The following is a 14,306-nucleotide window of genomic DNA, read 5'->3' as shown; positions in this document are numbered from 1 at the left end:
TTTTTTTTTTTTTTTTTTTTCAATGCATCTACTTAAATTTTTATTCTGATTTTCATAATTCCAGGCATTTTTTTTCTTTGGCATATCTTGTATTCCAGTGCTGTTAGACCCCACTCTAAACCCACTCCGGAATAGAAAGTTTTCCACTGGCTTTGAGGACTGCAGGATTTATATGCTAATGAAATTATTTCAGTCAAGTTTACTCTAAATAAAAATGAAGACCTTTCCAACAAGACCACCACATACCACTTGAAAATATGGCCCACCACGTGCAAGCAGATTATTTAGAGGGAGTTTTGCTACAGTTGGCTTTGTCATTTCCTATTTAGGAAAGTTGGGATTGTGAAAGGCACGTGTATTCCTGGTGGTCTCATGGAAATGTCTTCAAACAAGCCTGTAGCTATCTGGATATTGGCTAGCTGAGGGCTCTGAAAGGCCAGCACAGATCTGCAGCTTGTATGAGGTTGAACTCCTCTTTCCTCAGTAAAACTCCTCAGCTTCCATCCTGGTGACAGCAGCAGTGAGGTGATGTTCTTGWCACAGGCTAGGTTACCTGAGGCCACTCTCCAAGCCCTGGAACACAAAAGAAATGCAATAAATGGCTTTTCTCTGAACCAAAGCTGTGTATTTTCCACCCAGGTGAATGCTGGACCAATGGCCTATGCTCGAGCTTTCCTTGAAGAGACAAATGCTAAGAGGTACCCTGATAATCAAGTTAAGCTGCTGAAGGAAATCTTCAGGTAAATATTAATTTTAGGGTTTTCACCCCTGCACAGCACATAGGACACTCTGCATGGCACAGGCAGGTGAGACAGGAAATCAGGCTGATTCAAACCTGCCTAATTTTACATCTGCATTTACCATATCTTGCAAGTCATTCCTAAGATACATTTACTGGAGTTTTGGGCTACCCTAGTAGAACACATTCCTTTTGATCCAAGAATGATTTCTGAAAATCACTTCTGACAAGGTGCAGTTTGCAAAGGGGAGGAGAGATCCAGCATTGTGTGTGTATATRTAGAGACAGATATTTTTGCTCATTRCTACAAAATTATTGTATCATCRGTTTTTTGKTTTTTGTGGTTCTGTGCTTGCAGGCAGTTTGCTGAAGCCTGTGGACATGCTCTCGATGTCAACGAACGCCTCATTAAGGAGGACCAATTTGAGTATCAGGGAGAGATGAAGTCTCATTACAAGGACATGCTCAGCGAGCTCTCTGTAGTTATGAATGAACAGGTCAGAACACCTATTTTGGTACTGGTTGGGCTCAATGAGGGTGGCTARTTGTGTCTTCCAGTAATAAATGAAGCTATAGAGCAAAATACCAGAAGTAATACCTTGCAATGCAATAGTCACTGAGAAAACAGTTCACTTTTTGGTTTTGGTTTCTGTTTCTTCCTTTTTTTTTAATACAGGTATATATTCTATATAGTGAATCTGATCAACAAAGATCTGTCTTCTGCCTGCCTTGCTGCATATTGAAAAGCTGAATGCTTGAGAGGCCAAATGCTGACTGGGGTTTAGAGGTGTAGAAAGATAGTCCAGTGTTTTATGCTTCACTTGCTTTGCCCTTATAGCTATGATGTATTTAATTAAAACAGTAAATTGCTATTMAGATGTAGCTTATAACCACAGGAGGTATTTTTATCGTTTCTATTTATATTCATCTTTCAGGGAAAGGTTTTTCTTTATTTTTTTAATTTGAGTACACTGTCACAATAGATGCTGTGTCTTTTAGCAGCTTCAGAAGGATGAGCATGCATGGATACATTATATGARCTGCATCCCAAAATTCCGAATGGGACTCCAGTGCACACTTGCAGCTATTCTACTGCTGTGTCCAGGCAGATTTTTTTCTTTAATGTTTTCTGTTTCAATCAAATATTGAGCGATTCTGCATACTGCAGTGCTAATTAAACCATGTTTAATTATATCTCTGCATGCTTTTGTGTAGGCCACCTTAGATTGCATCTGATAAACAGCTCCTCTCTAGCAGTTGTGCTGCATTTCCAGGGCTGTAGCACCCAAAGGCACTGTTGGTGCAGAGTTACTTGGTTTAACTCTGGTATCGGTGGTGCCATCTCACAGAAGTGTCTAACTGGCACTCCATTGCCCCATGCTGTGTTATTCATCTTCACATGAGGAGAATAAGGACTGACCTGAATTTTTTGCCCATTGTTGTACTTAGTGTGGAATTGAGTGAGGTTTTCCCTGGGTGTAAAGCTCCTGATTGCTTGAAGGTCTGGTGTCTGCCAGGTGGGGTCGAGCTCAGGGGTGGCTGCAGTTCTGGGAGTCGTCAGCCCATCCTGTTCAGGTGTATAAAGATGTGTGAACCTCAAGCATTCCAGTGATTTTATATATTTATCACTGTTACATTAAGTATGTAAATGTTAAGGGTATTATTTATTAATCAGTATTCATGCATCTTCCAAGGAATTATTTTGGCCATCTAGTCAGTGTGCATGGGCAGCACCATGTATCTTGTGTGAACCCCTGCTCCCCACAGGGATGGAAAACGGATGGCCAGCTCAAACAAGGCATGGGCARCCCAAGAGCTTCAGCATTCAGAAAACATTTGGAGACTTCTGTTAAATTCTTATATCTGTTTTACCAAAATCATCTCCTTTTTAAAGTCCACCCTGAAAACAGTCTCCCACTTGCTGTCCTTTGGGGGAACCTAAAAAAGTGGCAGCCCTATTTTCTGGGCAGTGTGGGGTTTTGAGAACACTCTACTCTTGCAGTGAACTCATGAACTCCCTTCTGCTGAGCAGAGTATTGCCTCAGAGAAATCACATGCCATGAACTGTGGCTGAAATATTTATCTCACAGTTGGAARGCTTGAGGCTCTCTTGCATCTGTTCCATGTGCTTTACTGCAGTACAATTTGCCATCTTTCCCATTGTTGTATTCAAGAGAGTTTTGTTTCTCACCTACTGACAGTGACTTTTTCATCACCATATGTTTTTCTCTTTTTTTTGTTTTGTTTTGTTTTTCTTTTCTGACAGCTCTGTCATGGTCCTTGCTTATACAGCTTCTCTTCTTCCCTGTCTAACATTTCCCTCAATACTATAGCCAAAAGTGGTATGTTCATTTTTCTTACATCTATTTTTTCTTTTAATGTCATGTACTTCCTTCACTTGCTGGTTTTTCTGCTGGGTGTGTTTGTTTAGTTTCATGTCTAATGACTCCCTTCTCAGGAGTCAAAAAGAAAGGTCTGAGGACTATGTGTGATGTGTTGTCCATGAGCAGTCTGGAGAGSCCTGTTCTGTAGGATCCTAGTTGGGAACTTTGGGGAGGCCAAGCTCGACAAGAGCCCCCTAAAGCAAAAGCAAGTGCCAATGGTAGCAAAAGTGGCAGTGTGGAGGTGTCTGAGTCCCTGTGCTCTTCCTGCAGCCCACGGTGGGAGAGCAGMTCCTTCCAGAGCCCCTGGAGCTGATGGTGGCCTCAGCCCAGGGGACAGCTGAGGTGTGGCTGAGCTGCAGCCCTGGCCAAGCACAGCTGGGGCTGCTGTTGGGGTACACCCGCAGATTTGGGAAGGGGAGGGGTTTCTCTCCCACTGCTGGTGCTGCAGGATCCTTGGCATCATTGCGTAACAATTAAAAATTGGGAAGCCCTTACTTAGACAGTGGACACTTCAGATACCAAGCTATTCAGATCCCTCTCACTGTTCTTACTTTTTTTTCTTTTTTTTCTGAAAAGATTGCGTACAAGGAGGACTCAGCAAAGCATCCAGGGATGGAGCGCACGTACTCCCGAGTCATCCATAGAGCCAGCTCCTCCGTGCCAGCAGCAGCCACCCCAGCAAACCCCGATGTCTGACTGCAGCGTGGGACACACGTGGCCTCAGGAAGATCTGGTGGCTGGGGCGGCGTTTGTTCTCTGGTTTTTGGGGTATTTTTTTCCTTTTAGATTAATAGGACTGAAAATGGAGTTGATCATGGACAATACCAGGAAAAGGGTTTGAGGGTTAAGATTTTAATTTATTGGAAGTCCTCACGGTGTTATTTTTAAAAAATGCAAGCTTGAGGGTTTTTTTATATTTTTGCCTGCCCCAATATTTGCACATTCCCTTTCTCTTTTTTTTGTTTTTGTTTTTGTTTTTGTTTTGTTTTGTTTTGTTTTGTTTTTGTTGTCAATTTCGGGGTTTGAGCAGCCTTTATTAAGCCAGGCTGATTATGAAGCTCCCATTGAACACATAGGTACACAGCAAACCCTAAGTTTGCTATAAATTATAATATATCTAATACTAAGTCCTAGTATACATATATTTTAAAGGTCAGAGTGGATGTTTTATAACATTTAAGCATATTGCAATTGTAAATAGAAGATGTGTAAAATATGTCATTTTTACAAAATTTAAAAAAATATCTTTTTAGTTAATTATGACAGTACTAAGAATATGGATAACATTTCAGTTACCATGATATTAAAATATTTGTGTATGTGTACAAAAGCGTCCATAAAATTCTCTCTTTGAAGGTCTGTGCATTGGTTCATTCCCATGACAGCTCTGTCCAGAGTGGTGGAGGTCAGGATGCCTCCAGCATCCCGCTGTGTGTCATGTTAAGGCTCTGACAGGGACCCTTGTGACCATCTGCACAACGTGGCTTTGGCTTCTCTCCACCACCCCAGACTGAAGTCACCACGAGAAACAGGCTTGGTGTTGTTCTGCTTGAGGCCAARAAAACTCTGATTTCCCTTTGAAGTTCATAGTCCCAGATTTTGCTCGGGGCATGCTGGGAAACCGTGTGCCTTCAGTGAGACGTTTGTTTCAGTTTCTGCATCGTGTGGGGATAAAGGGGAGTGAGTCTGCCTCCTCTGAGGTGTTCCCTTTAATCTCAGAAGTTCCCATTCTCCTTCACACCCATCCATAGAAAATCCGTGTTTTCAGGAGTCCCTGCTCACGTGTGCCACCGTTGTTCTTTCCTGTGCACAGTCCCCCCAGTTCTGCTAAGCTGTTTTTTTCTGCTCAGCTCATTTTCCCTGGAGAAACTCTGGTGATTCCCCAAGGCCTCCACAGGTTTGTCCAGGACAGAGCCCAGARCTGTGTCTCTTTACCTGGAGGTACCAGGAGGAATTTTCCAGTGTTTTGCCTCATTCTGCCCCCCTATCCCTTCTCATAACACCCCAAATTCACGACTGGTGCCTCTCAGCTGGAGCTGCAGCCTGGCCCGGTGGTGCCAAGGGTGGCCTCCGAATTCCCCCCATCTCTATGTGCCAGGCAGAGCTGCCGTCATCCAGCCTCTTCCTGCTTGCAGGTGCTGCTGGAGCTTGCTGCTGGCTCACTCAGCAGATCAGGAGCTTTCCAGAATCCTTTGCTAAGGTTTGAAACCCCCTCAGTGTCCTGGCCTGGTGGGGGAAGGAGGGCAGTGTTTGGGACAGGCACACCATGCTTTGGGATGACCCTGCTCCAGAGTTAGTGCTGCGACAGCCTGAGCCTCACCTGGGGCTTGGCAAGGGCTCAGCTCTGAGCTGGGCACTGCACAGCAGCACCAGCACACACTGGGCAGAGCTGAGCCCTCCTCATCCTCACWTGGGTTTGGGAAGGGCTCAGCTCTGAGCTGGGCACTGCACAGCAGCACCAGAACACACTGGGCAGAGCTGAGCCCTCCTCATCCTCACCTGGGGCTTGGCAAGGGCTCAGGCTCTGAGCTGGGCACTGCACAGCAGCACCAGAACACACTGGGCAGAGCTGAGCCCTCCTCATCCTCACCTCACCATGCCCAGCTCTGCTCTTCGGACACTGCACTCTGCAAAACCAGTGGTCTACTGAAAGGAATGATGTCTGGTATGAATTTTAACTTGCTTAACTGTGTATGTAGTGGCAGGTGAAGTTTTACCTGCTGTTTATATGTCTATATCTACATATATATGTATGGGAGGAGCCAGTGGTGGCAGCAGGACTGTGCCACAYGGAGAGGTGAGTGAGCACAGAGTCCTCTCGTCCCTTGGTTTGTTGGTCTCCCTGGACTCATTTCGTGTTTATGATGATTTGTGTTTATGGATGGGTACTTTGGAAGCCATCAAGGTGATCTGGACACTGAGTGTTTCTAATTAATGTTCACAGGAAATGAGCAACTGCATCTGYTGTTGGCCATCTTTGGGAATAGCTAGATTGCAGAACGAGGGAATGTTGCAGGCTGGGCTGAAGCCARGCTGTGCTCTGTAAAGCAGAGGTGAGGAAGTCCCTGGATTGTTTTCTCAATGGCTTGCACATAAAACGAGTTTCATGTGTAAGGGCTGTGGGGTTTGTTTTATTTTAAGCAGCCAGCTCTGCAGCCTCCTCTGGGGCTTGAAAAGAGCCCGTGTATTCTGGGCTTGCCTTATTGCTGGTGTTAGAGATGCTCAGGCTTGAGAGTAGCTGAGTCCGTGCTCCAGATGGTTCTTCCCCTCCTGCTGTGTTCACACAATTTAAACGTAGCTGGGTGAAAGCAATTAGCACAAACATTAGCTTTGAACCGAGGCTGCAGCAGGGAGAGAAAACAAAGCATTAAACCATGGATGGTCCCAGCATTTGAGGGGAGAGGATAAAGGAAATGCAGGACTCGTGAGGGTGTAGGATGGTTACAAGGATGGGGTTTGGCCCTTGACCATGATAACATTCAGCAGTCAGAGGTGTAGCTCTGAATCCCACACCCACCCTGCCCATGATGCTGTAGGGAAAGGCTCTTCCTACMATTGCTGCTTTTTAAACTCATAGCATTACATGAGGTCTGCACCTGGTTTTTTTTCTGCTGAAAGCTCCCCTTTGGGACTCCTTTTGTCTAGGGCAGCCACAAGATCATGCTTGGCTGTTCTTGGAGTTGAGGTTTTCTCCAGTGAATTATTCCCCAGTGTACTCCTACACCTTTTCCTCCAGCTGGAGAAGGCTCATCCTCTGCTGCTGTAGGCAAAGMTGGTGAAAGATTCCCTTTCATCCGAGGAAGGAGATCTGCCTGTGCCAGACTCAAACTGAGCTTCTTTAAAAACTTTTCAGACTGCAAAAGAAATTATTCATGTTTGTTACTTAGTGGAAGCTATCTCAACATCCCAAAAGGAGTTAAGTGTTATACATATTTTATGTTTAATCACATCTTTAGTGACACCCAACCACAACCAAAGGCTTAAATTTCAATTAGAGGGAGATGTATTAAATGTTTAATAGAAATCATTCCTTACAGGCTAATTATATATTAACATTAACTGGAGAGAAGTTATACTGGCAACATAATATTAATTTGAACAGGAATTTTTTGGGTTTTTTTTTGGATAATACTCAGAAATGGAAGGATGTGTAGTCATTCACACAGCTCTTCTCCACTGCCTCTTTTAAGGTTGGTTGATCTCTCCTGTACTTCAAACACAGAGTCCTCTTACTGGGAAACACAAGTGAAATTATTTGCTAGTTAAAACTGAACAGAAGAACTAATTTAAGTTGGAAAAAGCAGGGGAAATGTGGAGAAATGCCAGCCTGATGCTTTTGTTTCAGAATTACTTGAATCGGGGATGTGCAGAGTTTGTTCCAAACCAGGCTGGTCCCTCCACAGCAGCTCCCACGGGGGCTGAGACAGACCAGGGTGGGCTCCTGGCCAGGGCAGAGGATGCAGACCCCAGCCTGGGTGCCCAAAGCTCTCCCTCCACTTGCCTTTCCAGCATGTTTTTGTTTGCAGTCCGCAGAGAGCAGCTCTGGGCAGCTGTCAGCTCGCTGGGTGGCTGSGGGAGGAAATGAGAACATTATTATKCTTTTCAAGGAAAGTCCAGCACAGTTCCTTGGTGAAATATTAGCTATGGAAAATATCAAGTAACTTTCCTACCTCCCAGGCATGTGTTGGAGTACTTGGAGATGGGAAAAAGTAAAAGCACAGTGAACAGCAGTGTTAGGGGAAGGCTGCCACACATGGAGATTACCAGGCCARGGGAGAATTGAGTGGTTTTAAGGCAAAATGGTAAAGAGCTCACCTTGGACAGGCTGCTAGCCCAAAAGGGTGTGTGTRTTTCACATTATAACCTCACCAGGATAAAACAATGGCACCCAGGCAGTTCTGGCTCATGGCCAGAAAGGGAAGCCATCCCCAACAGAGGTTTGGGATCCACCCTGRGCATGTCCCGTGCCCTCAAGAGCATCTCTGAGGCACAGCAAGGTGGCAGTGAGGCCAGTGAGTGTCCTTCARGCCGGGAGTTGTAGCCTACAGGAGAAATGTGTGTGCTTGTTTGTAATGTTTCATTGAGCTGACAATGTASAGGTATGTCTAGAAAATTCACAGTAATGCAAAAGTGCAATCTAAATTASTGACATCTSTGGCCAGATTGTTGAAGTTTTTCATTACTCACTGCAGCATCTTTAACTCTCAGTATAAACATTTCCACCTGAAGTGCAGCATGTTTCCCTTTTTCCTATTAATTACCCCCCCAGTTTATAGAAGCTGCATTTTTGGTGTGCATTTTTAGCTGTGCTCCCCATCTGCTGCTTCAGTTAGCCATAATCACTCATTTTTTATTATGAGTGAGGGTGTTACTCTCCCTGTGATATGTTTTTGTGACCTGCAAATGCCATGTGGTGCTCCTCATAGTTCTCAGTCAGGGTTTGGATGTCTTTGCACAGATTGCCTCTGCTGGGATTCCTTATAGCTACAGAGATTCAGACATACTCACATTTTATATGCCGCGTTTTGCTTGAGAAAAGAAAGTTGAGTAAGAGATAGTAATAACAATAATTTTGAATTTAGGATGGATTTTGTGCTTGGGGCTGCTCTGTAATCATGAGGCTCTCTCCCACGAGTGAGGGCTTGTTTTAATTTGAAAGCAATCTCTGTKCAGGTAACTTTGGGCCCAGTTGCAAGCTCCTCATTATGAAATCTCCAGCTGAGCATAAAGATTCTCTCGCATGAGGCATGGGTTTGTATTCTGTACCATATGCTGTGCTTGCAGGGGGCTGGCATAAAGGAGGCTGATTCTGATTATTCCACGCTAACTTGAGGATCCATTTAAAGGGACAGAGACCAGAGCCTTGGAAATGCAACACGGAGACCCGAAGTGCCCTCTTACAAGTTTGAAACGTTTCTGCAGCCTTGCTTCATGCCAGCCCAGTCCAAAAGCGGAGCCGAGCTTTTCAGATGTGACTCGTGTATCTCGATGTTTCCATTTCCCATTTTCAGGTTAAGCCTTGTTTTTCAAAAGTGTTGAGCATCCCCTGCTGGAATTCAGACCCCTTTCAGAAGCCCTGAATGCTCAGAATCAAAGCTGCTTTTAACAGGGCTCCTGTGGGATTTTCTGCATACACGCGGGAGTTAAGGCGCAGTCAAGCAAACGGTCCCTGCAAAACAAAAAAAAATTGTTTAACAGACGTTAATAAGTTAAACAATTACCTTTTAACAGACTAATCAGATAACTCTGTGCCATCACTGCCTAACGAGATGTTGAAACCCGAGAATGCTTTACCCATATGGTTGATTTTCGCCGCGGTGYTGTGTTTGTGGGAGCAGCTCTCTCKCTCGCTGTGCCCGCTCTCCGCGCTCGGAAAGCMGCGATTCATCACTCGGGAGAAAGGCCAGGTCTCACTGAGGCGGAGAACGCTGCCAGGTTGGCATCTCTCACTCCCGGCTAGCTGTGAGGCTGGGCAGCGATCCCCGGGCTCTGCCCTCCCCGTGCTGCTCGGTCCCGTGCCCCAGGGCAGCCCCTGTCCCTGTCCCCATGTCCCCGTCCCACTCGTGCTGCTGTCACACTCCCATTTCCCTTCACTGTCAAGGACACAGCATTCCTGCAGAGCTGWAATTCCCTTCCTGGGCTCAATCCTCTGAGTGATTTCCACTCCACCTGCTGAAGGTGATGTCCGGCAGTGTTCAAAGGGAGCTTTGTACCCAGTGCCGGGCGCTGTTCCCGGTGTGTGACACACGGGTGGCATTCGGGAGGTGGCTCAGCCTGGCCAGGGATGCAGGAGCGCCCTGTGCCCACCTTGGGCAGTGCTCCCACCCGAGGGAACCAACACCAGCTCAGCCTTGTCCTTCAGACAGGGGTAGGAATAGCAGGTTTTAGCTGTGCAATACATGAGACCCAAAGTCACTCTTTTCAGAATAAGAAAGTGGGTATTTTCCAGCATTTGTAGCTGTGGGAATGCACCAAATGGGCCTCCAGGTTCCTCTGTTTGTGGTGCCAGCTCAGAGGACGGGGAGGTATTCCCTCAGCTGGAACTGGGGTGCTCCAAACAGCCTGTAATGAGTCTCRTCAGTGAATAATTAGCTGATTGCCYKGGTGAAAGCCTGAGGCACTGCTGCAGGAATTGGAACGAGCTYCTGTACCTGCCTCCACTGTGGGAGCTCAGCTCTGACAGGAGCCCAGAACAGCCCGAGAAAAGAGCAGGGGCCCTGCAGGGATGGATGGACCCCTTGGGTGGGTGACCATGGGCTGGGGCTGGGGCTGGGAGCAGCACCCTTCCTGGGAGTGCATGGCCAGGAAAACTCAGGGAACTGTTAAACACAGACATGACCAGCAAACTGGAGAGGCTGCACCATTTGTCTGATTATTAGAACATTTCCAATTTCTGCTGCAAAATCTACTCTGTCAGATCCTTTCCTCATAAGAAGGACTCATTTCTGTACGTGGCAGATGAAATCCATTCATTTGCAGATTAAATCCATTCAAATATGTGACCTGGCCTGGCACAGCAGCCGCTGTGGGGACACYGATGTGGCTGCCACCATGCTGGGCTCAGGTGAGCAAGGCCTKTGCAGACCATGGTGCATGTCCCACTGCATTCAAGTTGTTATTTGAGTGCTCAGAAGAAAATACATTCAAGTTGAGCATTGATATTAAACCTGCTGCTGAGCCTCAGGCAACAGGATAGGCCAAGTACAACACAGGGAAAATTTAAATGCATAAAGGTCTGAAGCTCTCAGCTTTGAAAAAAATAAAAGGGAAGAAATGAAAATTGAAAAATATAAATTTGCTTCCTAAATTTACTCTTTACCTCTTACTTTACCATTAAAATGGAGAAGCCACTGGGAGAATGCCAATATGGGATCAAATTTGGACATTAAACCTGTTCAGTCCTTTCAGATGTATAGAAGGAAAATGATCAGAACTAGGTCAGCAAAATAGAATCAGCACATAAAAAATTTTTTTGTTAATTTTTAAATCCACTGAAATATTCTTTTTTTACCTCCTTAAGTCGTACATCCAGATACAGAAGATAATTAAGCTCTTTTGCACCACATAAAACATGTCAAAGTCAGAAATCAAGCCAGGATTCAGGGCACAGTGATGTCCTTGCAGTGAGAATGCTCAGGTTTAGCCCCAGAGATGGGAGCTCTGTGTTTTTGCACTGGGAGGCAGGACACACCTCCAGCTGCAGCGTCATAGAAAATACCCACACACCCGCTGATGGTGGATTTTCCAGGACAAAACGTTGTGATATGCTGAAAAAAAAAAAAAATCACCATACTAGAGTAGCAGTGCAGTCCTTTTTGATTTTTTTTAGTCTCTCGAAGCTCAGGGGAGCAAGAAGGATTTGGCAAAYGAGACAGCTCCAGCAAGTGCTCAGCAGCAGCGGTGGCTGTGCAGGTTCTCTGCTGGTGGCAGTTGTCACACACTGTCCCTTGGCTGCTCTCAGTGCAGCCCTTCCCCAGGGAGCCCCTGCAGCAGCCGTGCACACACAGCTCCTGCACATCCTGCTGGGCAGGGGCACAAACAGAGCTGAGCTCCCCGTGGTTTTGGATGGAGATGCTCCACAAGCTTCCTGTGTTTTATCTACAGCGTTTCTACTGCAGAGCTGTTTGGTGTGCAGTTTGTACACCAAGAGACACAGCACACGCACCAGCAGACACACAGAGATATTGCTATGGGGCTCCTCGAGCAGCTGACAGAAACTCAGAGAGCTTTGGATATGACTGAGGGTGAAAACGATTTTACCCAGGTCGGTATTGTACTAGGCACAACTTGCCAAAGGACCTCAGGTGTGAGAAATTGCCCTTTCTGCAAAAAGACTTGAAGTCAAAGTGCTTTTTAACAAAAGCCACACAGCTGTAGGTGTCTGCAGTGGGCTCAGGACACGCTGAAGGTACAGCCAGGACAATCTGCAGCCTGAATGTGTGCCCTGGCTCAGGGGCACCCAGCAGGTCGCCCACCCATGGCAGGCAGAGCAGCAGCATCCAGGGGCTGGCAGGGTGAGCAGATGTCTGGGTTGGGTGCACAGAGCCCTTTCTGCTCGCAGGAACACGTTGGTCAGCTCTGCCAGGATTTCATTGTCCAGAATTCCTGACTCATCTGGCCCCCTGCCCATCCATCCGTGGGCAGGAATTGCAGCAGGAGCAGCTGTGTGAGGTTACAAGACAAAAATCATTTCCTCAGACGTTTCTGGTGCATGGAAAGGTCTGTGCCTGCTCCAGTCTGGTTCCAGAGGAGCAGCAGGCATGGGATCAGAGGGGCAGATGTCTCCAGCTATGGCTGGGGTAAGCCAATTGCTGAGTGGTGAATGTCCCTTCCCAGCCAAACCCACCAGCTGTGGGATCAGCAGTGATAATTATAATTATAATTACACATGGGTGCTGTCACTGCTGCAGTGCCCAAGTTACACCCATAATGTCCCCTCCACRCTGTCCCCAGCACAGGGACACCTACACTGTTCTTTAAGCCTGGGTCCAAGCCCAAACCAAATGCACATTCATTTCACCTCTCTGCATGCATCCTGAACCATGCACAGCTCCCTGGAGARGTTCCCAGGAGGTGACAGCAGGACTGCCAGTGGCTCTTGTGGCTCCAAGTGCCCAGCCTTGTGCCTGTGTCCCTGGAAGAATCAGCACAGGTGTGTATTCCTGCAGCCAGTGCCACTGTCCCTGCTAGGCATGGCTTGTGGCTCTTGGKCAGCGGGGCAGCGAGCACAGTGTGCCCCATGGGAACCATTTTGCCCTTGGGAAGCACTTTTTGATGATTTGGGAAGCAATGCCCACAGGGGGACATGCCCCTGGGCAAAAGCCCTCACTTCCATCCCTGCTTTTGTCTGAATTCCAGCAGTTTGTGCTCAATTTCCCAGTAACTGGAGGTGCAGCAGCCTCACACAGCCCGTCTGACACGTCTGGAAAAAATAAAACTGAGTCATCTCGTGTTTGAAGCATCTCACAACAGCTTTCCTTTTCTTCTCCAGCAGCAGAGTGGGGAAATGCACACAGCTGAAAAGCCTTTCTTTCCCCTCTCAGATATTCCTGAGTCACTGCTGAGCTATTGAGAAGAGAATGGCCTCCAAGTTAAAGGTGTGTTAAATTATTTCCCTGTGGCATTCTCAGTTCTGTATTTTGAAGGAGGTTTTGGAGACTGTGAAGGGCTGCTCCACAGGCTTTTGCCTCTTCCTGCCAGCAGAAAGACGGCTTTAGGTGATGAGAGAAGCACAGGGGATTGTGTTTCTCTTGCTGATGCAAGAATCATGCCTGGTCTGTCTCTCGTTACACTCCTGGGATGCTGGAGCAGGCTCTCCACTCCAGCGAGCCTCCCTGGGTGCCCAGAGAGGGCCAGGCTCTGCTGCAGCCTTCCAGGAGAGCTTTGGGGCATCACTCATCCCTCACAGTATGTGTTGCTAATAGTGGGTTTCTTGTACCGTATCAACTTTCATTTAGAAACGTCATTTTCCTGCCAGAAAGTGCTAATTCTGGCATTGAAATTCCAGATGCACAGAGCAAGAAGTGTAATTGTCCCTGTGTTAAGGGAGAGATTAACTGCTGCCAGGCAAAGGGCACCCTCCCTGTGTGCTGTGGAGRTGACCACCGGCCTTTTTGGGCAAACCAAAGGAAATGGGCTCCGTTTTTGGAGMTAAACCAAGGGGCGAGCGAGGGGCTGGCGGCTTTTCGCCGGTGCAGAGATTTGTGCGGCGGGGAGAGGCCAGCTCCGCTCTGAAACGCGAGCCCCCAATAAATAAATCATGGCCCTGTCTTAGCAACTTGACAGCTCGGAGCAGCTCTCCCAGAGCTGACCGGGCCGTGCGGGGAGGGATTCCCATTGTCCAGCGGCTTTTAAGGGCTCCGTGTGCCCGGCCCAGGAGCATCTCCGCGGGGCAGCATGGAGGGCAACGCGCACCTCCTGCAGCTCATCCGCAAGATGCGCTCCCAAATCAACAAGCTGGAGAGGGAAAACAGAGCCCTGAAGGGAGAGCTGCAGGGCTGCGGGCAGAGGGCTGTGCCGGCGGAGAGAGGGGCGGCACGGAGAGATGGGGACAGCGCTGCGAGGAGCGGGGACAGCGGCGGGGACGGAGCGGCGGCACCCCCGGCACCCCCGGCATCCCCGACATCCCCGACATCCCCTGCATCCCCGGCACCCCCGGCATCCCCGACATCCCCGACATCCCC

The 14,306-nt window shown here is 47.5% G+C and overlaps 2 protein-coding genes across 4 annotated transcripts in view; both read left to right on the top strand.

Moving 5' to 3' along the window:
• The window catches only part of DOCK10 (dedicator of cytokinesis 10), a 115,856-nt gene extending 111,760 nt beyond the window's left edge, over positions 1-4,096 (top strand). For all 3 annotated transcript variants that reach the window (XM_057366877.1, XM_057366876.1, XM_057366875.1), the window contains 3 exons: positions 640-740; positions 1,098-1,236; positions 3,700-4,096. In XM_057366877.1, coding sequence (XP_057222860.1) covers positions 640-740; positions 1,098-1,236; positions 3,700-3,819 — 360 coding nt within the window. In that variant the 3' untranslated portion in view covers positions 3,820-4,096. The remainder of the gene's footprint in view (positions 1-639; positions 741-1,097; positions 1,237-3,699) is intronic.
• Positions 4,097-14,019: 9,923 nt separating this feature from the next.
• CCDC195 (coiled-coil domain containing 195) overlaps positions 14,020-14,306 on the top strand; it is a 4,585-nt gene continuing 4,298 nt past the window's right edge. The window contains exon 1 of the mRNA XM_057366857.1: positions 14,020-14,200. Coding sequence (XP_057222840.1) covers positions 14,020-14,200 — 181 coding nt within the window. The remainder of the gene's footprint in view (positions 14,201-14,306) is intronic.

This window comes from Malurus melanocephalus, unplaced genomic scaffold (genome assembly GCF_030028575.1).
Source record: "Malurus melanocephalus ecotype Western Australia unplaced genomic scaffold, MMel_1.1 scaffold_73, whole genome shotgun sequence".
NCBI lineage: Eukaryota > Metazoa > Chordata > Aves > Passeriformes > Maluridae > Malurus > Malurus melanocephalus.
This window is presented reverse-complemented; position numbering and strand designations above follow the sequence as displayed.